At 41.8% G+C, this 26,620-nt stretch overlaps 1 protein-coding gene and 1 long non-coding RNA gene across 4 annotated transcripts in view; one reads left to right on the forward strand and one right to left on the reverse strand.

Moving 5' to 3' along the window:
- Window positions 1-17,526, forward strand: part of LOC137625336 (uncharacterized) — a 37,275-nt gene extending 19,749 nt beyond the window's left edge. The window contains exons 2-4 of one of the 3 annotated variants that reach the window (XR_011040838.1): window positions 1,129-1,333; window positions 3,337-3,552; window positions 17,473-17,526. This is a non-coding gene — a long non-coding RNA (uncharacterized lncRNA). Of the gene's footprint in view, window positions 1-1,128; window positions 1,334-3,336; window positions 3,553-3,785; window positions 4,456-17,472 lie in introns of those variants that run through there. The other 2 variants (XR_011040840.1, XR_011040839.1) reach the window with 2 other exon arrangements.
- Window positions 1,409-26,620, reverse strand: part of LOC137625335 (tRNA (32-2'-O)-methyltransferase regulator THADA-like) — a 50,940-nt gene continuing 25,728 nt past the window's right edge. Inside the window, exons 10-16 of the mRNA XM_068356178.1 lie at window positions 26,432-26,563; window positions 26,152-26,302; window positions 25,358-25,587; window positions 23,150-23,362; window positions 21,508-21,675; window positions 17,743-17,903; window positions 1,409-3,484 (exon numbers count right to left, since the gene is read on the reverse strand). Coding sequence (XP_068212279.1) covers window positions 1,441-3,484; window positions 17,743-17,903; window positions 21,508-21,675; window positions 23,150-23,362; window positions 25,358-25,587; window positions 26,152-26,302; window positions 26,432-26,563 — 3,099 coding nt within the window. The 3' untranslated portion in view covers window positions 1,409-1,440. The remainder of the gene's footprint in view (window positions 3,485-17,742; window positions 17,904-21,507; window positions 21,676-23,149; window positions 23,363-25,357; window positions 25,588-26,151; window positions 26,303-26,431; window positions 26,564-26,620) is intronic.

Consider the following 26,620-nt stretch of genomic DNA (forward strand, 5'->3'; position numbering starts at 1 on the left):
TTACTGAACTCCTTCCATCTCTGTTGAACATATTCCTCTCAAACCTCGGTGACTTACAGGAATTCCTCTTGCCCCTTGAAGACCATTGGTTCTCTCTTCTCCAAATAGACAAATTACTTTTACCTTCTATCCTAAGGGGTTGAAGTTTCAGGCTCACAAAAATCAATGTACAGTATTGTATCATGTTTGGAGCACCATCCAAGTCTGTTCTGTCTTGTTTTGACTATTGTTCGATTGTTTGGTCATCAGCTGTTGATTTTCTTCTTAATTTGTTGGACAAAACTTATTCTCAATTAAATTCCTGATCTTTATAATCTCTCGCACCGTTGTTCAGTTAATTCTTGTGCTTATTGCATACATTTTTTCATAATTTTGACGATCCTTTGCATTCTGATCTTCCCAGACTGTACCATCTTGTACGTAGTCCAAGGTGTGCAGTTAATTTTAACAGTTTTGCCTTCATCATATGGCTCGACAATATGCGGTATTCTAGAAGTTTTATTCCAGCTGTGATCAGATTGTGGAATGATCTTATCAGCCAGCTGAATTACTGAAACTTCAGAAAATAAAACTTTCAGTGAATGTTTTTACGTTGAACGGGTTAACTTAAGTCTCCCTTAGTTTATTTTGGACAACTATCTTAATGTTGTTACTGATCCCAAGATATTTTCCTTTCCTCATTGGGTTAGTTTTATTTCCTTGCCTCACCGAGCTATTTCCCCTGTTGGAACCGTTGGGGCTCGTAGAATCCTGCTTTCCCAACTAGGGTTGTAGTGTAGCTAGTAATAATAATGCTTGGGGTCACTGGAAAAAATTTCCAGTGGCCAACATTTACCTAATTACAGTAACAGATATTGACAATCAGCAATAGTTTGTATTTATGACATATTTATCGAGAAATATTTTGTATTCTAATATTTAATGCAGTTTCTCCAGACCATTCTAAGTTTGGTGTTTGTAGCTTCGGATTGCCTCTGGCAAGCCAGCCAGAATTTTATAAACAGTTTGTACTATTTTAACTAGATTATGTAGAAAGTTAATGACATTGATTCTTTTAGAATTATCCATAATAATGTTGGAAAGTTATCTTTGTTCAGATATTCTCTTATTGTTATAATTTGATCGGAGATAAACTAAACCAACTACTGTATATTCACAGTTACTCGGATCAGCTTTACATACTTCATCCATGAAAAAGACAAAGGTTTACTTGATGGACAACTGCTATTCAAGACTATACAGTCAATGCTTATAATAAGGACTACTACAAAGAATGTGCAGGAGAGACTATATCAATACCCCTAAACCCACTGAAAATTAAAGTAAATAAAAGGTGAGGAAAAAGTCCAAAATTATAGTATAAAAATAACTTTATTTGATACAAATACATTTATGATTTTAACCTACAGTATTTTGTCTTAAAAAGGTAATAAATTATAGTTATAAATTTAACCAATAGTATTTTCTGTCTTTTAAAGGTAGTGAATGACTAAAATTAAAATCTAATTCAATATTAATGTTATCACTTATAGATGAAAGGGTTTCTTGTGCTTTAATACAAATTAATTCTGCCACAAGATATCTCCTATCAGTCAATCTGTCCTCACCGGTTTTAAGGGAGTCCATAAGCTCTTTGGATCGTTTCTCCAATTCTTCATACTCTCCTAGGACCCATTCAGAAAGGGCATCTTTGGCAATAGGTTTATCAGTGCGTTCACTTGTTTGATTAACGTAATCTCTAATTACCCTTTCGAAGGCCTTTCTTATCTGCGTTCCGCAGTGTTTTTGTTCGCTGTATAAATTAACAGATTGTGACTGGAAGAGACTCAATTTTGGTTTATGTTCACTCTTTATATCCTCGTACTGTGATCTCCAAATGGACCGAAGCAGTTCCCAGTCGTTGTGGTGGATGCTGTGCGTAGTAACGATTTCAATGAAATACTTAAGAGCAAGGTTTGGATGGACAAGTTTGTCTATCTGGTTCTTGAGACAACTTTCAGGATAAAGATATAATAAATGTGATAGGGAATACTTTTGCAACTGTAATACAATCTGACACGAAGCATCTCTGATTAACGAATCTTCATCTTGCACTAAATCTAACACAGCAAAAACCAGCTGTTCGTTTGTGGTTATGTTTGCACACATCTGACATGAGAAAAGAGATGGAAATGCTACGCTAAGAGCTGTGCTAGCTTCTAAGCGGTAGTCTTCTGTTGACGTTGGGTTTGAATATTTACGTACAACAGAGCAAAAAATTCTTACAATTCTACATGTAAGAGGCGAATCAAATTGGTCCACACTGCAGAGGTATTTAATTATAAAGGCAATAACTGTCAGTACTTTTGAAGATATTTTTGCTCCACAAAAACCTTGGAGTAAAGTGAGTAGATTTTCCATGCCTTGTTCTAATGGAAATTGTGAAATTCTGTTTTGTTTATTTAAAATTACATATAAAACTCTCACTAAAACAGGTGATTTAAGGCTTCCAGAATCTTCTAGTCTCTGCCAAATTGCAGTTTCTACCCTTTCCATCCACTTCTCACTTGTGGTATTTTCAATGTAGCCTTCCAAAAATGTTAAGAATGATTCTTCGAGTACCTGAGTGTATAGAATGTTTTTCATGACAAATTTTTCTTTTTCTTCCTCTGAAAACCGAACTATCCCTAACTTTGTGGCTGTCAACACGAACTGCGGCGCCCCTGGTTTAAAAATATCGATAGCATCTAGGTTAACATCACAAGTCTCAACGTTCAAAACTTTGACAATTTTTAGAGCAGCGTTGGCCGTCACATAACATGCGTTGGTCGATTCCAAAATCATCAACGCGAGCGAAACCAACGGTACTCTCACATTATCGTCAGTTATCAAGTTGGGATAGGTATCGAGGAATTCTATGATGGTAAGTAACTTACCGTGCACTTCGTTTGCAGATGACCTTTCGTTCCCCAAAGAACTGATGATACGTTTAACCATCACAACAGCCTGCTCACATGGCGTGAGAGCGACGAGGGAGAGTGCACTTAGCCGGCGAATTGTGTGAATAGGAGACCCCAATAGAAGAAAAGTTACATTGTAATATTTACTCAATCTTTCATTCAGTTTTTGACTTTTCTGTATACCTGTACCTGGAGAAAGTCTTGCAAGTAAACTCAGTACGGGTACCAGATGAGAATGTTCTGTTAAGGGTGACGAAAATGTCCAGTTGTTAAAATCGTTATTATTTTTCAGGTCTTTAGCACATGCAATTGTGTCTTGGTTTATTTTGATACTTTTACTAACTTCACTAGATTTTAATTTTTCTTGTAATTTGCCAATATTCTTGTTGTTTTGTAGGAGTTGAAGGAGATAGTCAGCGAGCTCGTAATGCCTGGACAAAAACTCCGATGCCGTAAGACTATTAAGTGTTGACGAATCGTCGCGAACCTTTTTCTGCCCAACCATCCTCGGAACAACTGCACCATAAAGTTGCAGTGCAGCATTTCTGAAAAATCAAGTTGATTAAAATTATATACGTATAAAGGAAGCTATAAAATTCACACTATCAAGCTGGTAAGTGAAGAGATGGACTGAAATATCTTAACGTGTAAATTAATCACATTGAATGTAAGTACTATGTACAGCACAATTAGATTATAATTTTGTTACTAATCATTATGTATATATTTATAATATGGAAGGTAATTTAATGAATTTTACTTTAGTATAATTTATTGCAGTTCTCCAATAGGTGGTGACCCCTAAATGTAATTTTATATTTCTACACCCCCATCCTTCGGTTACAGTATATGGCTGCACTACATATCACTCGAGAGTTTACCCAGGGTAATATTCCCAACCACGCTTGGCTCCTGCGCGTGCAGGGATTAGCTATTTCTCTCATCTTTACCTTACAATAGACATAACCCTAACAGGTTGGTTTGTGATATTGTACTATTTTGTTCTTACACGAATACAATCCATCATTCTTTAATAAGATTATGACTTAAGTAAAGCTTGAAAAGCAGTTAGAATTTAATAAGGTAGTTAAAACTACGGGCAAGTGTCGGGAAAGCTGCAACTACCCTTCAGTCAGCAAGTCTAGCACTTTCAACTTTGGCTGCATATAAAATTTTGATTTTTAATTCTTTTAACTGTTTGGGTAAATGTGGATAACTAAATGAAAAGTGAAACGATTAAAGTTCTTTCCTGGTAAGGCCATCAAGAATTGTGGCAGGTTTTATGTACAAACAATTCATCAATACTAGTGATTATGTAGTTTTGTATGGGAGCAAGACTGTTCAGTCATACCTTCATTGCATGTGGCTGTATGACAACCTGAACCTGAGGAAGTTGGCCTTCATTGGTGTTTGTTGGTAGAAGAAAATTTCTGCTGCCATCAGGAGTTCTGAAACTGCCACTGGAGTGACCAACTGACCCCCGGCTATATATCTATTTTAGCATCTGCTGTTGTGGTCTCTGCTTCTTTTGAAGAGGTCACAAATGGTCTCTTCCATCCGGGGAGGAATGTCATTGGTCGTCTCTATGACCTCGAATTTTCAATATTAATCTTACCCGATGATCATGTAGCTGCAACTCTGTTGCCCGACAGAAAAAACCTACGGTCGGGATACGCCAGCGATCGCTATACAGGTGAGGGTGTACAACAACAGCGCCATCTGTCGAGTAGGTACTCAGGTACTTCTTGTCAACAAGAACCAATTTTTCCTCTGTCGTGCCACCGGCAAGACCTACTTGATACGCTGTTGTTTCTGGAGTTGATTTCACGCTTTTTGGTGATGTATTCTCTCTAGATATTAGCTTTCGCTGTACAGGAGTTATTATCATTACCTTATCAAGCTTTTTTGATTAGTTTTGGATTAATTGTTGACGACTTTGATAGATTTTGGATTCCCCCCTTGGCTAATTCAAGATGTCTGACCATACACAAGTCCCCAAGTACAGGCAGTGTAGCGCTAGGGACTGTTCTAGGCGTCTTCCGAAGGCCTCTATAGATCCTCACACCGTTTGTTCCAATTGTAGGGGTAAATCCTGTCAATTGGAAGATTGATGTGAGGAATGCGCTGGGCTTTCGGAATTCGATTTTAATGAATTCCTTAAGAATGCACGTAGGCTAGAGAAGGATAGGATCAGGAGGAGTTCGTCTCGCTCTTTTGATTTTTCCTCTCCCCATGCCCCTCAACCTATTCCTTCCCCTGTAGTGGTGACTCCCAACCCTTCTACAAGCTCTCAACCCTCGATGGCGGACATGATGCGTGCCATTCAGGCTCTTGGTGACAGAGTGGAGTCATTAGCTAATGACCGCAATCAACTCTTGGCCGATGTCAAAGAGTTGAAAGAGAAAAGTGCAGTGGGAAGTGTAGTGAGTGCAAGTGCGGTGAAAAGTGTCAGTGTCAGTGTTACGCATGAGGGTGCATCTGTTCGTGCCAGTCGTCCTCCCAGTCCGGGACCTCTTGCAAGCTCCCAAGCCCAGGGGAGAAGCAATGTCGAAGGACCAAAGGGTTCGACAGGCCTTGATCAGCGTACGGATGTACCCTCAGTGGTTGCGGACGTATCTTGCAGAGATCATCCCATCCACAAACAGACGAGTGAGCCCATTCATTCCTCGTCTGTGGAAGAAGTTTCTAGGCAGAAACGCTGGACCAAGGTCTCACGACCTCTCAAGCGCAAGGTCCCTTCCGAGCGAGTCCAACGGCCCAGGTGTAGCCACTGGGTCAGTTCGGACTCGCCGCAGTCTTCCGAAGACTGCACACCTCCCAAGAGAGGTAGAGTGGTTCCGCAGCAGGCAATCACTCCGTCTGTTGCCGCACCAACCACTGTAGACCCTAAGTGGTCTATGCTGCAGTCTATGCAGACTCAGCTTGCTTCCTTCATGCAGGAGTATCGTGCTGAGAAGGTTGACACTGCACCTGTTAACCTACAACCTGCCACGGTTGTGCGCTCAGCAGACACTGCGGCTGCCTGCTCCCACACTCCGGCTGTGAGAGCTCCACCACCGATGCGCAGTCGACCCTGCCAGACGCAGGTTGACATTAGCCGACGTGCGGCACCCTCCGTTGACATGCGTGAGCTACCGCATCAGCAGTGGGAAGGTGCTGTTAAGCTGCCGTGTTTTGACGCAATGCGGCAGTCTCCGCAACCCACGGCAGTCCCCACCACGCACCATCACTCCGCTTTTGTTGTTGCCAGCTCTCAGACTGACCAGCAGCAGCATGATGTTGGATCCAGTGCAGCTACGCATGCACCCGTGCTGCCGGATTCAGCCGTTCAGCTTTCTTCTCCTCCTTTGCCGCTTCCTCCTCAGCATTCGGATGAAGGAGTCTCTGATGACGACGAAGCTGCGCATTTGGACGATCAACACTCCGACATAGAGGAACCCAAGACTACGCCTCCCTCCTTAGACTTTAGGAAAGTCCTTGCCCTGTTTAGGGAGTTGTATCCGGACCAGTTTGTGTCTGCAACCCCGCGCTCACCTCCCTCTGAGTTCGCTTTAGGCATGCAGTCAGCAGCTCCTGCCTTTACGAAGCTAGTACTTGCGCGCTCATCCAAGAGAGCTTTAAGAGTACTGGGAGAGTGGTTGCAGTCCAAGAAGCAACTTGGGAAGACATCCTTCATCTTTCCTCCGACCAAGCTTGCTTCCAAATCTAGCGTCTGGTATGCCACGGGAGAAGATCCCGGCTTGGGAGTTCCTGCCTCTGCCCAGGGCGACTTCTCAAGTCTGGTAGACTCTCCCCGCAGGTTGGCTATGAGACGCTCTAAGATTTGCTGGACCTTTTCGGACATGGACCATCTTTTGAAGGGAGTTTTTCGTGCTTTTGAGATCTTCAACTTCCTGGACTGGTGTTTGGGAGCGTTAAGCAGAAAGACCTCCCCTTCGGATAAGGACTGCCATGCTCATCATGTCATGCATGGACAAAGCCATTCGGGATGGGTCTGGCGAGCTTGCGGCTTCGTACGTGTCTGGAGTTCTTAAGAAGCGAGATCACCTTTGCTCCTTCTTGTCTGCGGGGATCACACCATGTCAGAAGTCGGAGTTGATGTTTGCTCCGCTTTCCAAGTGTCTCTTTCCGGAAGAGCTGATCAAGGGGATTGCCGCCTCGTTGATCCAGAAGGATACCCATGACCTGGTGGCGTCATCCGCACGTAAAGTACAGCTTTACCTTCCGTGCCTAGACCTAGGATGGACACACCAGCATCTAGGTTCATTCCGCCCTTTCGTGGCAGAACCTCCAGCAGAGGAGGTACCCGTGCCGACGGTCAACGTGGCAAAAAGAAGAAGGGTTCCAAGTCCTCAAAAGGCAGAGTCTGACTGCCAACCTCTCCAGACAGCAGTGGGAGCCAGGCTCAAGAACTACTGGCAGGCCTGGGAGAACAGGGGTGCAGACGCACAGTCTGTGAAGTTGCTAAGAGAGGGGTACAGGATTCCATTCTTGCGCAAGCCCCCTCTAGCAACTACTCCCATCGACCTCTCTCCCAGGTACAAAGAGGAGGACAAGAGGCTAGCTTTACAGCAAGAGGTGTCTCTCTTGCTACAAAAGGGAGCGGTAGTCATAGTCCGGGACCATCAATCCCCGTGCTTCTACAACCGTCTCTTCTTAGTAGCGAAGAAGACAGGAGGGTGGAGACCGGTGCTGGACGTCAGTGCTCTCAATGTTTTTGTCACCAAGCAGACGTTCACCATGGAGACGACGAAGTCGGTGCTAGCATCGGTCAGGAAGGAAGACTGGATGGTCTCGTTGGACCTAAAGGACGCGTACTTTCACGTCCCCATCCATCCAGAATCCCAACCTTTCCTAAGGTTCGTCTTTGGAAAGGTCGTTTACCAGTTCCAAGCCCTGTGCTTTGGCCTAAGCACGGCACCTCTAGTGTTTACCAAACTGATGAGGAATATTGCCAAATTCCTGCATTTGGCAGACATCAGAGCCTCCCTCTATTTGGACGACTGACTTTTAAGAGCTCCGTCAAGTCGTCGCTGTCTGGAGAATCTCAAATGGACTATGGATCTGACCAAGGAATTGGGTCTCCTGGTCAATATAGAAAAGTCCCAACTCGTCCCATCCCAAACTATAGTCTATCTAGGTATGGAGATTCAGAGTCGAGCTTTTCGGGCTTTTCCGTCGGCCCCCAGAATCAGTCAAGCCCAAGAATGCATCCAGAGCATGCTGAAAAGGAACCGATGTTCAGTCAGACAGTGGATGAGTCTAACAGGGACGCTTTCATCGCTGGCCCAGTTCATCGCGTTAGGGAGACTCCACCTCCGACCCCTTCAGTATCATCTAGCTGCTCACTGGAGAAAGGACATGACGCTAGAAGCGGTCTCAGTTCCTATATCCGAAGAGATGAAGTCTGCACTGACTTGGTGGAAGAACAGCATTCTTCTCAAGGAAGGTCTACCACTGGCTGTTCAGACCCCCGACCACCTTCTCTTCTCGGACGCATCGGACACAGGCTGGGGTGCGACACTGGACGGACGGGAATGCTCGGGCACGTGGAATCCGGATCAAAGAGCACTTCACATCAACTGCAAGGAGCTACTGGCAGTTCATCTGGCCTTGAGAAGCTTCAAGTCCCTCCTTCTAGGCAAGGTGGTGGAGGTGAACTCCTACAACACTACAGCCTTGGCGTACATCTCCAAGCAAGGAGGGACTCATTCGAGGAAGTTGTTCGAGATCGCAAGGGACCTCCTCATCTGGTCAAGAGATCGAAAGATATCGCTTGTAACGAGGTTCATTCAAGGCGACATGAATGTCATGGCAGACCGCCTCAGCCGGAAGGGTCAGGTCATCCCCACAGAGTGGACCCTTCACAAGAATGTTTGCAGCAGACTATGGACCCTGTGGGGTCAGCCCACCATAGATCTGTTCGCTACCTCGATGACCAAGAGGCTCCCAAATTATTGCTCACCGATTCCGGACCCAGCAGCAGTTCACGTAGATGCCTTTCTTCTGGATTGGTCCCATCTAGACCTGTATGCGTTCCCCCCGTTCAAGATTGTCAACAAGGTACTGCAGAAGTTCGCCTCTCACGAAGGGACACGGTTGACGTTGGTTGCTCCCCTCTGGCCCGCGAGAGAATGGTTCACCGAGGTACTGCAATGGCTAGTAGACGTTCCCAGGACTCTTCCTCTAAGAGTGGACCTTCTGCGTCAGCCGCACGTAAAGAAGGTACACCCAAGCCTCCACGCTCTTCGTCTGACTGCCTTCAGACTATCGAAAGACTCTCAAGAGCTAGAGGCTTTTCGAAGGAGGCAGCCAGAGCGATTGCCAGAGCAAGGAGGACATCCACTCTCAAGGTCTACCAGTCAAAATGGGAAGTCTTCCGAAGCTGGTGCAAGGCGAATTCAGTTTCCTCAACCAGTACCTCTGTAACGCAGATAGCTGACTTCCTTTTACATCTAAGGAATGTAAGATCCCTATCAGCTCCTACGATCAAAGGTTACAGAAGCATGTTGGCAGCAGTCTTCCGCCACAGAGGCTTAGATCTTTCCACCAACAAAGATCTACAGGACCTCCTTAAGTCTTTTGAGACCTCAAAGGAGCGTCGGTTAGCCACACCAGGTTGGAACTTAGACGTGGTTTTAAGGTTCCTGATGTCAGCAAGGTTCGAACCGCTTCAATCAGCCTCTTTTAAAGATCTCACTTTGAAGACTCTTTTCCTCGTTTGCTTAGCAACAGCTAAAAGAGTCAGTGAGATACACGCCTTCAGCAGGAACATAGGTTTTACATCTGAAACGGCTACATGTTCCTTACAGCTTGGTTTTTTAGCTAAAAACGAGCTCCCTTCTCGTTCTTGGCCCAAATCGTTCGAGATTCCAAGCCTGTCCAATTTGGTTGGAAACGAACAAGAGAGAGTACTATGCCCAGTAAGAGCTCTTAAGTACTATTTAAGACGTACAAAGCCATTACGAGGACAATCAGAAGCTTTATGGTGTTCTATTAAGAAACCTTCTTTACCGATGTCGAAGAACGCAGTTTCTTATTACATCAGGCTTTTGATTAGAGAAGCCCATTCTCATCTGAATGAGGAAGACCATGCTTTGCTGAAGGTAAGGACACATGAAGTTAGAGCTGTCGCTACTTCAGTGGCCTTCAAACAGAACCGTTCTCTGCAGAGTGTAATGGATGCAACCTATTGGAGAAGCAAGTCAGTGTTCGCATCATTTTACCTTAAAGATGTCCAGTCTCTCTACGAGAACTGCTACACTCTGGGACCATTCGTAGCAGCGAGTGCAGTAGTAGGTGAGGGCTCAACCACTACATTCCCATAATCCCATAACCTTTTTTAATCTTTCTCTTGAAATGCTTTTTATTGTTGTTTTTGGGTTGTACGGAAGGCTAAGAAGCCTTTCGCATCCTGGTTGATTTGGCGGGTGGTCAAATTCTTTCTTGAGAAGCGCCTAGATTAGAGGTTGTGATGAGGTCCTTTAGTATGGGTTACAGCCCTTCATACTTCAGCACCTAGGAGTCGCTCAGCATCCTAAGAGGATCGCGAGGCTCAGTAAGGAAGACGTACTTAAAAAGGCAGAGTAATGGTTCAAGTCGACTTCCTTACCAGGTACGTATTTATTTTATGTTTGTTATTTTGAATAACTGCTAAAATGAAATACGGGATACTTAGCTTCCAATGTTAACATGTATGCTGGTCTCCACCCACCCCCCTGGGTGTGAATCAGCTACATGATCATCGGGTAAGATTAATATTGAAAAATGTTATTTTTCTTAGTAAAATAAATTTTTGAATATACTTACCCGATGATCATGAATTTAAGGACCCTCCCTTCCTCCCCATAGAGACCCAGTGAACCGAGGAGAAAATTGGTTCTTGTTGACAAGAAGTACCTGAGTACCTACTCGACAGATGGCGCTGTTGTTGTACACCCCCACCTGTATAGCGATCGCTGGCGTATCCCGACCGTAGGTTTTTTCTGTCGGGCAACAGAGTTGCAGCTACATGATCATCGGGTAAGTATATTCAAAAATTTATTTTACTAAGGAAAATAACATATTAAAAACGAGAAATTTGTGCACTCCTCCTTTGTTAGCTTCTAAAGATGCTGCTACTTTAAGGAGAAGAGGAAATCACTGAATTAGTCCTGGAAGAATGATCGACCAGACCATACACACTCGGTCTGTCAGGATGAAAGCAGCTGTCTCCTCCCCTTTTAGTGAGGAAACCCCTTCTAGTCCTGGAAGAGTGATCGACCAGACCATACACACACGGTCTGTCAGGATGAAAGCAGCAGTCTCCTCCCCTTTTAGTGAGGAAACCCCTTCTAGTCCTGGAAGAGTGATCGACCAGACCATACACACACGGTCTGTCAGGATGAAAGCAGCTGTCTCCTCCCCTTTTAGTGAGGAAACCCCTTCTAAGGCGAGACCTGGAATGCAATTCTGTGTCTGTGATTGGTCACATTGTAAAGTTACCTTGTAACTCCTGGGTTGCTGGAGATGCTCCCACAGTAGGGAATGAGATCACATGTTCTTTCCCTGGATGGCCAATCCACGCACACCCTGCAATAACAACCACTCAGGTTTTCTGTCGGCACTCCTACAAGGACCAATGTCTGCTCACACCTGTGATTGGTGACAAGGTCTTCACTTTCTGTTAATCTGTTGATTGGTCTGTAAATGATATGCTTGTTTGCCACCCAGTCCTGCGCTTGTCACTGTACCACAAACTAAAGTACGCCATAATTCATCAAGATTTTGGTGGTGTGAATGGCAAACAAAGTTTCTGTTTCCGGAAAGAAAGCCCAGCTTTGATTGCACCCTCTTTAAGGTATGCTCCCAGTTCATTCTCACTCCTGATCAAACAGTGATCTGATGGTCACCTACTTCACCCCCACTCAGGTTGTTTAAATTCTGAGACTGCCAAGTACAGAGAGTTGTTTCTGTCCAATATGGAAGCAGCTATAACCAATAGACCTGAAGAGGAGGGATCAGGTTGTTTCCAAATTCCCCAGACAAGTTCTGGTACTTTTTCCCTCAAGAGAACATACAGGCAATGATAAGAAAGTGGAGGAAGGCTACCCATAACTTCCTCATATATTGTGCTGTTACCTTCACAGGTCCAGGCCTTACAAAGGGGACTGCTTCCAAAGCTAGGTCACTTTCTCCAGTTGGTGCTTTTTCTAAGAAAGGCTTTGACAGTGCTTCACTTTATCGTGCCCAACCTAGCTATTTCAGGAGGGGAATAGAGGTAGGAAAGGGACACTTGAAATTGACAATCAACTCCTCTGGCTGTTGTGAGTGGGGGATGCCTGTCATGCCAGAACAGCCTGCAACATTGAGCATAAGCCTTTGAAAATCTTCGACCTCCTCTCACTTGCACTCTAATAGCATTCCAGAGTTGTCCTCCAAAATCAATGAAAAGAAGAGATGGGGAAGAATGCACTCTTGAGTTGTTTGGATAAGTTCTCTGGGATTTTACAGTTGAGAAGATAACCGGGAGATGGAAGACCAGCCATCAACCTCTGGTCATTGAACAAGTTTGATCATCAAACTAGATTCAGCATGGAGACAGCAATTACTATATGGTCTGCTTAAAATTGTTCATTTCTCCCCAAAGTATTTGCTCTGCTTTCAGCTTTGGTCCACTTGAATGGGGTAAGTCTAAAGAGGTATCCTGATGACTTGCTGATCCTGGTTTCTTTAAGATTTGCACTCCTGCTGAATTCAAGAGGAGACAGTGTTCTTCGTAATCCTTCTTTTTATTCTGCCCGTACTGCCAAGCTGAAGCTTGGTCTGTGGGCGAGCTCTTTTTGTGCGCTTGAAATAGCACCTAAATGCTCTCATTGAACATAGTAGATTTATCAGAATCGTCAGTTACCCGAAGATTTGAAATCTAGTAGGGCCCAAACCTAAGGTACGCTACACCCGGATTCAGTCTTGGCAAGAAACTTGGGGATGAAGCAGAGTGCCACTTACCCCCTCTCCTTGAATAGCAGAGGCTAAGAGGAAAACCATTTTTAAGACTCAAGTTATGAATCGACATTCGGCTCAACGGTTCATTTAGGGAATGCAGTACTGCACCTTAATTATGTTCCACAGAGGTGGTCTCCCTTCCGACTGAAAGAAGATCGGCTATTTGCTCTAAACTGTATGAGCTTACTCCATCGTGGGGAAAATATTAACCCCTTTCAGTCTAAAGACTAGGCTTAAGGCTGAGCATTAGCCTTTCACTACCAAGACTGAACTAAGTTTTTCTTCCTTCCAAAGGTATAACAAAAACTCTGATAAAGTGGTTCCCCTCGAGCTGAGAGACCCCTTCCACGACACCAACCACAAAAGATTGCTCAGTTCACCTGATAGATGGTGATGGAAGATCACCCCGAGTTGTCCAAACATCTGCTTTGCCCCTGGGTGCAAAAATCCTCTCCAAGAGGTGCTGGACAACCTCAAAGCGTAAAGTCATAGGGATACGAATGTCTTGTGGAAATTATTGGCATGAGGCTGCCGAAGGAGGTTGTATAAAGGCGGTAGTCCCCTCGGAACCTCTGACAGCAGAAGCAGTAAGTCTGGATACCATTCTGCTTGTTGCCACAACAGTGCTATCAGTCATTGATAGGTTGTAGGATGATCTCACTTTGTTGAAGAGTCTCATCATCTATATTGTCCCAAAGGTGTTGGAAGGCGGCCTGTGGGTCTGGTACTGGAGGACAGTATGCTGGAAGTTTCCAGTTGAAAGAAAGAGCAAACAGATCCACTATCTGCAAACACCTCAAAGTCAGGACTTCATTGGTTATCCAAGTAGTTAAAGACCACTCGGAACCAACTACCCGAGTCTTCCTGCCCACATTGTCTGCCAGAATATTATTCTTGCCACGAATCAACTGGGTTAAAGAAACCGAATTCTCTTCTGTCCATGCAGAATCTTGACAGCTAGATGGCATAGCTGCCGTGTAAAAGTACCACATTGCTTGTTTAGGCATGCCACCACCGTCATATCATTCATCAACAATACAGAGTTACTTGAAAGGAGTTGTTGGAAGTGCTGCTCTCAATTCCAGGATATTTATGTGGCACTTCCAATTGGAATCGGACCATAACCTGGAGGCCATGTGCTATAACAGATGAGCCCCCCACCCTCTTTTGATGTATCTGTGAAGAGCATAAGGTCCGGGATAGGAGAAAGGAGACCTCCCCTTTGAGAAGGTTGGTATCTAGTATCCACCAACACAAGTCTCTCTTTGGCTCTTATCCCAGAAGGTTCTTGCTTTGAAACCAGAAGCTGCCACCGAAGGTGAAGTGACCAAATGTGAAGGCACATGTTGGGGATTAGATGATCCAAGGATGTCATGTGCTCCAGCAGAATGGCTAAAGGCGAGCTTGCAGTGAGCCTTGCATTAAAAAGGGATGACCCACTTCCTTAAATCTTTGGATTCTGTTTTGTGATTGAAACACTGCCTAGTTGTGAGTGTATCTGCATTCTCAGATATACAGTACCAGGTTCTGAGATACCTGTAAAGAGAACTTCTTGAAACCAGGTCAAGACAAAGTTGGAAGAGTATCTCGGTGAAAGAGAAGGTTCTCCACCGAGTCTGTTAGAATCAACCAGTTGTCTAGATTATGAAGCAGATTAATGCTGTTGGTGTGGACCCAGGCTGAAACTAATGTGAACTCTTAAATACTTCCTTGTTAATGGATGGATTGGGATCTGGAAGTATGATCGAGAAGACCTCAGGTCTGGTTGTTTTTGCAGTCGCCATCTGAAAGGCATCTGCTGAATAAATCTTCTCAAGGGTGAGAGGTCTGTGACGGGTCTCCAACCTCCACATTTTCCAGCTTTCCCTCAACTTCCAAGTGCCTCTTTACTGTGAAAGGGTTGTGCAACATTAAAAGACATTGAACTGCCAAGAAGACTTCTTTGACATCTTGGTTGCCTGTCTGCAAAGTGACGTTTTGGGTGCTGTGGGGGAAGACATGTTACTGCCTTGTGGAGAAGGGAGTCATGACTTGCTTCTTCCATCGTTCTGCAACTGCGTCGACATCCTCTTTATTGAACAGAAATGAACAGGTATCTGATGAGTTGCAAAGACAGCTTCCTTCTTTGGTATCTGAGCTTCCCTCTTTGGCATCTGCCTCTGGAACTTTGAAATGACACCATCCTGCCTTTTCAAGATCCAGTTAGGATACTGGTTGGCTGTGTTATGAGTCAAGAACTCCACAGCTCTGGACCCAGAAAGCATAGCGTTATTAAACCCCTTTCGTTTATCTACGTGTCTAATATCCAATGGAGCCCTACCAGTAATCTATCCATGAAGAGGCTTGCATCATCAACAAGGCTGTATCTGCCGCAAAAAAAAAAGTCACTCCCTATGCCACCAAGTTCTTCACCATCATGCCCTTAATAGTCAAGGCCAACACTGCTGGATTTAATGCCAGAAGAGATGGATTGTCATTGAGAATGTTAAAGTACTGTACTTTATTTGCCTTACAAAAGGTGGAGGCAGTAATTGAGATGCATTGCTTCCCCTAGGGGAGAATTTTTTGCCCGAGGTTTGCAAAATCACTTATTAATAAACCCTAACACCATCTTTGACCATGGTAACTCTAGCAGTTTTACTATATTGTGGAGCATGGCAGAACAGATTTTAAAACTGTCTCTCTCCCCTTTGGGGGAGGAGTACATGGGTTCTTAGAGTCCACTTTAATGATTTCTAATACAGGACAAGACTTGCAATAAATGTATAATCTGACTCTCCTTGTTCAGCAGCTGGAGCTTTAGGGGTACATAGCAGAGCCAATATGCCTTCGTTGTTATCTAAATCCTGATCTAGAGAATCTTCCAGCTCCAAGCTCACACCTGTAGGAACCTGGGTTGGGTCTGGGTTATCAACATGTACCTCCACCATGTGATAGAGGCTGTGAGGGGAGTCCTGTGTTGAAGGAAGAGAAAAGGTGGCCACTGCATTTTGAATCTTCTGCAAAACATGATCATCTTCTATTTTTGATGCCCAGTTCTTTGGAAAAGTATTCAAATCCTTCCGATTGATGATAGTCGATATTTGTCAACAAATGAGATCTCGCTTAGAGTTCTCAATCCGCTGCTCAACCTTATATGAAGTGCGTTTCATGGAGGAGGCATAACCTTCCCTTGTCTCTTTTGTTTCTTTGTCACTTTTACTGGGATAACCCCAAGTTTTTCCCAAAAGGGATTAAGCTTTGCATGGTCAAACTTTGCATCTAGATTTCTATTTCAGACATGTGAACTGGTGATTTACGAGGTGGAGTTGACACTGGTACGGAAGAAGACATGATAAGGAATGGAGGAAGAGTTAGAACACAAAAGGTGGTATCTGTCCTTCTATGCCTTGGATCCGAGGGAACACCAGAGCTCCCAGGAGACCCCGACACCGGGATACCAATGAGTCATAGTAATGTTTCTGATGATCATGTTCTCATGGGATCAGTCGTTGCCCGAGTGACGGCATTCAAAAGCTCTTTGATTCAGGTGCGAATCTCTCACGAGCTGAGGGTAAGGGGAACTGAGCTAGTGTGCTAGTTGGTTGCGAGGCATGCCGATGGGGAAAAGTCAAGTCCAACCCCCTGTAGAGGCAGGTATGTGCCCCTAGCATCTAAAAGCTGTTCCTTTGGGGGAGGGGGCACAAGACAACCCCAAGGAATGCCACAACTAATGAAGAGCCTTTAAGGAGCTAGACTGCCTTGGGGGAGGTGAAGCAATGGGGTCTTCCTGACCAGAATATTGTCTTGAGGTTAAATGAACATTGCTCTTTTCTGGTTAGCCCTTGGAGGAAGCCAAACGGGAAGAGGCAGGTGGGAACGTACTAGCCGTAGAAGGAAGTGGTAAGGATTTTTTTGGGTTGAGAATAACCCCAAAGGTGAAGACTCTCTTTTCATAATTCATCTTCCTACTCCTATTGTACTGCTCCCACAGGGAGGATGGCCACTCTTGACACAATATGCAATGAAAAGTCTCCTTACAAGAATGTTGTCTGTGTGCAGGATCCATCTCCTTCGCTGACGTAAAGGTACTCAAAGAGCAGCCCGATATGCCGGGACAAACCCACATGCTTGTAGTTCCTCAGAACTTGCACATCTAAAACAGATAAGGGTAAATTCAGCAAGTATTCTGGGAGACGAGAATGTCTGAACTCAACCATAGCCAAATAAAAAATGAGGGTAATAGCTTAGTCAACTCTCCTACGTAAAGAACGAAGGTTTGCATTTGTAAAGGAACAATATGGAAAATGAAGGAATCCTTGTGCTCACGGGAGTCAATTGTTTAAACGTTAGCCAAGTGTGGGTGGTGTGCAATACACAGATCATTGTAGAAAGTTTTAACTTATATTTGGGGCTCATGGCTGTCACTATCAATAAGGGGACAACAATGAACTTTTAAAAGCTTTGATAAATTCCAGGTACTGAATTTAATATTACATATCTAATGTATTTATACTGTACATACACATTTATGAATTCTTTAATATTTAAATATTTTTTACAATTACAGGCAATCTGAAAAGTGGAGTATTTTTCAAGTAATAACTATAATAAAGAAATGTAAAAAAGGTGATAATGTAAGTTGAAATGTTTAAAAATAAATATCATTTAAACAGCAAAACACTTTTATTTTACCCTAGAACTATTTTGTTGATAAATTAAAGACAATAAAGAGATAATGTAAAAGACTTATTTCAGACTTTCCATTTGTAATTTTATTTTTTCTATTTATCATGAACTAAGGTGAAACATGAAATTAAAGAACAATAGTATTTCTCACCTTAAAGCCCAAGAGTCGCTGGTGAAAGCCTTCAGGCACGTCATGGTAATACTTGGCATGTGTTGCACAAGATTGTGAGCCAGGGAAGCATTTAAGACTAAAGAATGCAAAATATGAAGGGCCAATACAGGCGGGTAATCCATCGTGTTTTGTTCTTCATACTGAAAAAAATTACCAAATATAAATATTTCATACCTATACAATACAGAATCTCACTTAATTTATTCCGTCCCTTTAAACCTTAAGAGAATCCTTCATTCTGTAACATTTTAAGTGAATAGAAAGCTCATTTGATCCATTATGACTGTAAAGCAAATATCTTGCATGGAGCTGTACTGTGAATAATAATGATGTTTTACATCTTCATGTCTGCTTCACAAAGCAAAATACACAATTTAAAACACAGTAATTAGGGACAGTGAAATGTTAGCTATTTAGCTGAATAAAAATGGATATCTTGTTAAAATATTCACTCAATTCATACATGCCTTATCAATACTTTTCATACTCACCATCCATAAAAAATCAAGTTTTCATAACCGAGTATTTTTTGCTCCATAACAAAGAAAAAAAAAAAAATAAATAATTCCTAGGATATGATGACAAAATCACTAGGATATGATGACAAAATCAGAAATTTAAAAGTAAATTGTATTTTTCCCCCAGTCTTTCACTGCAATGGACAGTAAACTTTTAATGAGACGGTAGTTACAGGCAGGTGGAGGGTAAGCCCCGGCTATCTGACAGTCGACAGCACTCCCTATTGAACTAAAGACTCGGACTTGCAAGGTGGTTGAGATGGAAAGTATAACTTAGAGGACTTTGTATAGTTAGAAAAATACAAATTACTCCTCAAATTTTATGATCTGTTCTAATACAAATATAAACTATTTCCCTTTAAATAGGAGACATTCCTAATAAGGAGGAAATCCCTTATAAAACAAACTGGGTGGTTAACTTTCCCAGAAATTGTCAGAGCTCTTGGTCCTGAGTAAGAGCTTTGAGTTATGATTCGGATGTTAGGGTAGGTCCTACCAGGCGACGGATAGACGGTCTTGGTAGAACCTATATCCGTGTGATGTACGTATGGCTATTGTGAGGAAATGGGTTTGTAAATATTCAATCCATCTTCCCACTCTTTTAAGAGGATGGAAGAGATACGTCTTCATAAAACTTGTCTGAAAAGGAGTTGCTCGATTATGAAGATTACCTACATCTGGAATCTGGTCCAGCTATGACGGTACAATTGCTACCCTCCCCAGAACGGGGAAGGCCTGTCACTGTGACTATCATTGTAGACTTGTGCCGAAGCTGATATCTTGAACAAGATGTTTCTTGACCTGTGAGGGAGCTAGGTTTGCAACAAAAATTTGTTGATTAGCTACCACTGGTCTAAAGGTAAAGGTTGTGGGTATATTCCCAAAGTTAGTGGGTCATGCAGGTTATCTAGCATTTTAAGACTTGCACAGGTTTTCCTGAATGCTATACTGTAGATCCAATACTCCTGACTTCATGACTTCATAAACTAGAGCATGAGATAGTTCCTCCATCCTCTTGCTGGTTGCACGGTACTGATGATTGATAGTCTCGCAAAGCGAGAACAAAACATTGTTACTGGAAATTATCTTCATCCTCCAAGTGCTCAGAAACAGTTTCTGATGCCGTAATGTCCTCGCAAGAAAGAGAAGCAAATCATCCTGATTCCTGTGTTGCTTTTTATAGAGAAAAGATGGAGAAGGACTCAAACCTGTAGTCGTAGGTGGTTGGGTTTTAGGTTTTGGCCTGGAACTCTGGAACAAAGGAGGAGGCCTTCTTCCTTCCTTCCAAATAGGTTGCGACATACGAAACACCATGAAGCCTGTATATCGCTTCATTGAGGTTAAATCTAGTAAGAAGACAGTCTTGAGGGTCAGATCTCAGGGAGCTAATATGGGACACAAAAGACTTGAGGACTCCGGTGACATCCCACTCTAGGGGCCCCGAGCTTCTGGGGAGAGCAGGACTACTCAAAGCTCTAAGCTCCCAACGAGCATAAACAATTCCCACGATGAGTTAAGGTCTAAGCACTTCAGTCTGAAGAACTGTCTTAAGACTGAGTGCTAGCCATTCACCACAGACAGAAGTTTCACTTGACGAAGGAAGACTAGGAAATCTGCAATCAATTGGATAGAGGCTTCAAGCAGAGAAGGATTCCCTCTATGACCTCAATCGCAGATGACTCGGTTCTCATGGAAGAGAGCTCTAGAGGACATTTGCAGGTATCCAGATACTCCAGTGCAATGCCCTACAAAAAGTCTTTAGCGCAGAGGAGATGCTGGGTAGTTACTAAACAATGAAGTGCATAAGTTGTAGTACCTCTAAAGGATGGGCCATAGGGATAGTTCTCTCAGTATCTTGATTTTGATTAGGAGAACCAGAAAATCTGAATACCATTTGGAGTGTGGCCACTTGGAAACCATCAGTGTTATCCTGGGACCTGGTCGATCTGTTGATTATTCGGCAAACTAAGTAGAAGAATGGAAAAACTTCTCAGGTGTGCATCTGCTTTGCCAAATCAAATAGGGTCTGTTAAATTTCTCAGGTGTACATCTACTTTCCCAAATCAAAAAGCCTGTAAAATGGTGGCCCTCGTATATCGATGTATGCCACGACTGCGATGTTGTAGCTCTTCAACTCTGATGAAAAGCTTACATCACTAGCAATGCTAATTCCAAGTGGGTTGATATGTATGGGTTTTTCTTCTGTGGACTATACCCGTAAGGTGGCTTGGCTCCTTTGGTAGGCGTCCCACCCCTCCTTGGATGGATATTTCTGTGAACAGTAGCATCTCTGGAAGTGAAAAATTGAGTGGAACTCCCCTGGTGAAGTTTTCATCATTCAGCCACTAGACCAGATTGTCCTGAACTTCTGTTCTGCTGGTGAGATTGCTAACTAGTTACACATCAGACACCAATAAAGTGATCGCTGTTATGTTAGTACAGCTTGTGGCCGAAATCAAATGAGTGGAGAGCTGGGGGCGGGGCTTACCCTCAATCTACCAGTAATTACTACTACTACTACGTTAAAAGATTAATGGACATTCCAGCTATGCTGACATCACTTTTAACAGCTGTTCTTGCTAAGCTGAATTCATCCTTCAATTAAAGAATTGTTTAAATTTGTATAGGAACAAATGAAATAATGAACAATAACTTAACAACATCAAGAAGAAAGGTGGGGGGTCAGAAGTGCATTTTAACCCTTTTACCCCCCAAAGGACGTACTGGTATGTTTCACAAAAGCCACCCCTTTACCCCCATGGACGTACTGGTATGTCCTTGCAAAAAAATGCTATAAAATTTTTTTTTTTTCATATTTTTTATATTTTTTTGAGAAAATTCAGGCATTATCCAAGAGAATGAGACTAACCTGACCCCTCTATGATAAAAATTAAGGCTATTAGAGCAATTTAAAAAAAATATACTGCAAAATGTGCTGGGAAAAAAATAACCCCCTGGGGGTTAAGGGTTGGAAATTTCCAAATAGCCTGGGGGTAAAAGGGTTAACACCAAGAGAAGAGACAAGGAACATCCACGTGCTGGGGAGGTCTCACCAATGCTAATCCTTTTTCTAATTTACAAAGGTAATCAGTAATTACTATGTGCATGAGAATGAAGTCTAATCTAAAAATGTGCATTTTACAAAATTGGTCCATTCATTTTAACACTGTACACAAAATATATATAGAAATATGCCCTTCATATGAATCCTCAACCAAAATCTTACTTCCGTTTCGATGATCTCCATCAACCTCCGGACTGTTGTGTCTATGAGGGTCTTGTTATTTCTTGGCGAAGCACCACAAGCAGCTTGCACCATCATGGCCATGCCAGCTGCTCTGCGAGTAATGGACGTGTTGGCTCCTCCTTTTAGATTATTCAAAATGTCATCGACCTGGAAGTGTACAATACTGTATATGTAAGTTTCTATAATATTTCTATACACATATTCCTTACATAGTACAATCAAACCTTCAACAGCCGCAGGATAATGTAGAAATTTACCTAAGTACTGTATTAAGAATGAGTCTGGTTTATATCATTTTTTTTATATAACAACGTTGCCAAAGAAATCAGGGTTGCATATTCTTTGACCCATAAAACTTTCATCATATACCTCGTCAAGTTTTTGACTTGATAATTGTGAAGATTAACTAAACAGTAAAGAATAAATGCAGGAAAATAATCATCAGACCAACTGACGCAAAGGCGAGGAAAATTGGAAAATAAATTTCTGTGAATAATGTTTTGAAGGGTAGAAAATTCACACTACTAAAGAAATATACAATAATGTCAGTTAATTTAAGAATCTTAGAAATTTATGAAACGAAAGCCCATTACTCCTATACAGTGATACAGTACCTCGATAGTCGAACGACTCTAAATTTGAACAAATCGGAGTTCGACCAAAAAATTTGAGTAATTTTTACTGCGGTGTTCGAACAAAAAATCGGAGCTCGAACACAGCCGAACGCGTGGCCGAGTGAGATGAGTGGCCACCTCGGCTACTCTCGCCTGGTCGGGTAGCATTTCAAAAGAGATCGTCAGTCCGACAACATGTGTTGAGAATTTATTGTGATTTAGTGCGTTTTATTGTCTTTTTTAGCCGATAATAATAGGCCCCAAGGAAGTTAGTGATAAGGGGAAGGATAAGAGGAAAACAGTGAGAACAACGATCGAGGTGAAGAAGGAAATTATTGCGAAATAAGAGAATGGTGTACGAGTGTCTGATCTAGCCTTACAGTATGGCATGGCGAAGTCGACCATTTCGACCTTTTTGAAAAATAAGGAAGTGATAAAGAAAGCTGATGTTGCACAGGGAGTGACAGCAATTAGTAAGCAAAGGCCACAAGTAATTGAGGAAATGGAAAAGTTGCTCCTTATATTTATTAAAGAAAAGCAGTTGGCCAGCCACTTCATGGAAGGGGACTCTCCTTCCAAGCAGTAACCTCCCCCTTCCATCATCTCCACATCCATTCCTGCTGCTCAAAGGTACAGTAAATGGTTTAAAATTGTTTTATAGGATTTTCCGACCAATTTCGTACCCATTCAAATAATTATTGTTGTTTAGGTACATGTTTTATCAATATTTTGGGCATTTTGGAATGCATAGGAATGTATAAAAATAAATACTATTATTTCTTATGGGGAAAAAAGGTTTCGGTACTCGAACAAATCGGTAGTCGAACACTGATCCCGAATGGATTATGGTCGAGTACTGAGGTATTACTGTAACTTTATCTTGTTGAGTGATAATAGTAGTACCTGCAGTTCATAGTACAGGCAGTGAGGTGCAGTCTATTTTGACAACTTGGACCATAACTCCTAATAAATCAAGAGAATCAATGTAAATTACAGAAATACTATACCTGTCTGTATATCAAGTGGCCATATTTAGAGTATGGACGAAGGAGCAGCACGCACAACTGACTGTAACATGTCCTAGCTGCTTCCATGGCCCCTTTGTGGCGAGTACCAGTCAACACGCGGACGATGATCGAGCGCAGTATCATCTCGATCTGGTGTTCAGTAAGCAGCTCCATCCATCGTGATGCGCATTCACTTGATACCAAGCAGCACACCTATTGGATAATTCCCCCATTAACTAAAAGGTCTAGGATTTAGGCTAAAAATAAATCCTAACGAGTAGGAATACTACATCTGTATCTTACAATATAAAATATTAGTCCAGTTAGAAGTACATACATACATACATATACCAAGGCACTTCCCCCAATTTTGGGAGGTAGCCGACATCAACAAATGAAACAAAACAAAAAAGGGGACCTCTACTCTCTACGTTCCTCCAGCCTAACAAGGGACTCAACCGAGTTCAGCTGGTACCAGTTAGAAGTAAAGCAATAATAATAAAAAATGTTCTTTCAAAGCAATACTGCCAATATTACAATCATCGTAGAGTACATCAGTTGTGGTTCCACCACACAGTGAGGTACCTCTTCTTTCTTAGGTAAGACAGATACACATACAGTCAGACCTTAACACACGCGGGTTTGACGTTTGCGTATTTGGTTATTCGTACAAAAGCCATATAATTCTATATAGCAAAAGGGCAATGCCTTACTATACAGTATTGTGGTTCACCTACTGTATTTACTTTTGATTTTAATGGTATATCAAAGTTTAGGGGTTTCATTTCTGTTGCCGATGCACAATAACTTTGTCTTTAACTTTACAGTCCTTTACAGTCCTTGTGAAAATTATTGACATTAACTTTCCAATTCCTTAAGTAGTGCTTTGTGCAATTTAGTTTACCTTTTCATAAATCAAAAAGCTATACTGTCATAATATATCAGTTATACCGTATTCTACTTAATGTCATTTGTAACAATTGCAGTAACTGATTAGAATAGTATTAAAAATGACCTGCAAGCAAAACACAGCTGTTGTTATCCATATCAGTTGTTCATAACAAAACAGCTGTTTTTTTGTTCAGTTACTTATGGCTGTACGCATTACTAAAGATACTTACATCATTCCCTTTTGCTATTATTGAACTAAAAGTTGGAATAAAAAGGTGGAGTAAAAACGTTAGTTTAAGATAATTTAAGTCTCAAAAAAGGAATGCACAAGATACGAATGAAACTTAGGGTTCGCATGATATGGGAGATAGCAAGTTACACAAGTTTCATAAGGTGTTACTGTAATTTATTAACTTTCAGGCCCAAAAAGGAATATATAAAGGAGAATTTAAAAAATATAAAACTTATTTGCCCTCAGAAACCTGCAATATAAAGAAAAAGTCCACGATATAGATTTACATATATCTATAAATCAACTATGTACTGAGCGAGCGATAGGTGAACCACGATATAGCAAGGTACGACTATAATGGGTTTTGTCCTTCTTTCTGGTGTTATTTAACCATGAATGTTTTCCTTTATTTGGTGTTATATAACTTTAAATTAATTCTATTGCTTTTGTTTTTCGTCAAGTCTATCTCAAAAGTTTTTTTTTAATAGTATCCAACCCCTGAAGTGTCAGTATTTTTTAGCTATACATTTAAGAGTATGCATAATTTTTTTCTTTACTTCGAATAAATATCAAAGCTTGAAGAAATTACAGTAGCTCTGAAAAACAGAGTAAGAACCTCCCTTGTAGTATAAGGTCACATAATAAAAAAGATATAGTCTGACATTAAAGACAAGATTTACCATTTGACAATGATGTTTCTAACAATGATGTTTCTAAAAGTAGAGTTACTACCCAAGAAATCAAGTCTAATATGAGTAAAATTATTCACAGTGAAAATAACTTTTTCATTTTGATTTTCTAAGAAGATTTTACATAAAGGGCTGGGTATAAGTCCATCTAAACTTTTATATAAAGTATCACCATCATCATCATCTCCTCCTATGCCTATTGACACAAGGGGCCTCAGTTAGATTTTGCCAGTCGTCTCGATCTTGGAGCTTTTAAATCAATACTTCTGCAATCATCATTTCCCACTTCACGCTTCATGGACCTCGGCCATATAAAGTATACAAACAAAAATAATGATGTGCATTGTATGACCATTTTTTTTTTCAATTTAAAGTAAAGTTTATCAAAATCCTTACCTTCATAACTTGCCAACAACACGCTAAAACTAAGGCATGATCACTCGAGATGGCCGTTTCCGATTCGTAAGTCTCGTCAGCATCCTCGCCAAGTGAATCGGTCAAACTCTCAAGTGCTGCAGCTTCAGTTTCCTCACTAGCTTCTGGTAGCTTTCCTTCAAGGCTAGTTTTGCATTTCTTTATCATCATCTCGATGGATTCTCCCATCTCCGCAAAAGAGGGAGCAACGGCTGAAAGTATTAGCAAGATGTACTTAATGACACACTACAGAACATTTCAGTTTCCCCTCTGCTACACCAACATCTTTACTGTGGTCTGTCCATCAGAGAACATCTTGTAACTTAATAAATGAAGCTCAAGAATAAATTTTAAATTCTCTTATACATTACAAATTTACTCAAGAACTATGTAGTAATGGAGACAGCTTCATTAAATTATTCTCAATAACTTCATTATAAAAGATGTGGAATAGCAATTAAAAAAACAAAGTAGAAGTGTTAAGGCATAAATTGATAATAAAGGCAATTCAGTACATTCAACTATCCAATGCTGATTGGAGATAAAAATCTGTAGAGTATATTGTGCTTAAAACAAAATATTTAGAATATTTCAAAATTAAATTAAAATATTAATTGAAGTTTCTTCTCCAGAGCCTATCCTCTTAAATAACTATGTAATTAATTGTATGCACGATTTACATTACTGACTGCAATGGCTAGGATTAGACCAGATTCACATGTAACACACTTATTGATTAGGATACAGAACTGTAAGCATACTGATTGGACCCTTACCTGACCCATTCTTGGACGACATGGCTAACACAGAGAGCATAAACTCGACCATTTCCACCATAAGTTCAAGCAATTGTTTCAAGGGCTTTTGTAAATCTTCAGCCGGCTCTGAAACGCTGCTGTTGTTCTCGCATAAACACCGTCCTAAGGCCTGAAATAGTTGAGAATTTTTTTCCATGAAATAACTAGGTATTTAATCTGGTATTCAGAAGATCGGAAAAACATAATCAGTTAATCCCAGTCATGACACTTTACGGTATTGTACCACACAGACACGTACCAATAAGCTTCCGTGAATGGGAGCTTCTCTCGCGGCTGTCAACATGTTACTCTGGGCTCCTCTAAACTGAGTTTCAACTTGGTCATACAAGAAGGTAAGCAAGTTTCCAGGTTCTTCAAAATCACCATATTCCTGAAATGGGAAATATATCATTAATAAAAAAAAATCAACCCTTATATAAAAGCTAAT

Source organism: Palaemon carinicauda, chromosome 32 (genome assembly GCF_036898095.1).
Source record: "Palaemon carinicauda isolate YSFRI2023 chromosome 32, ASM3689809v2, whole genome shotgun sequence".
Lineage (NCBI taxonomy): Eukaryota > Metazoa > Arthropoda > Malacostraca > Decapoda > Palaemonidae > Palaemon > Palaemon carinicauda.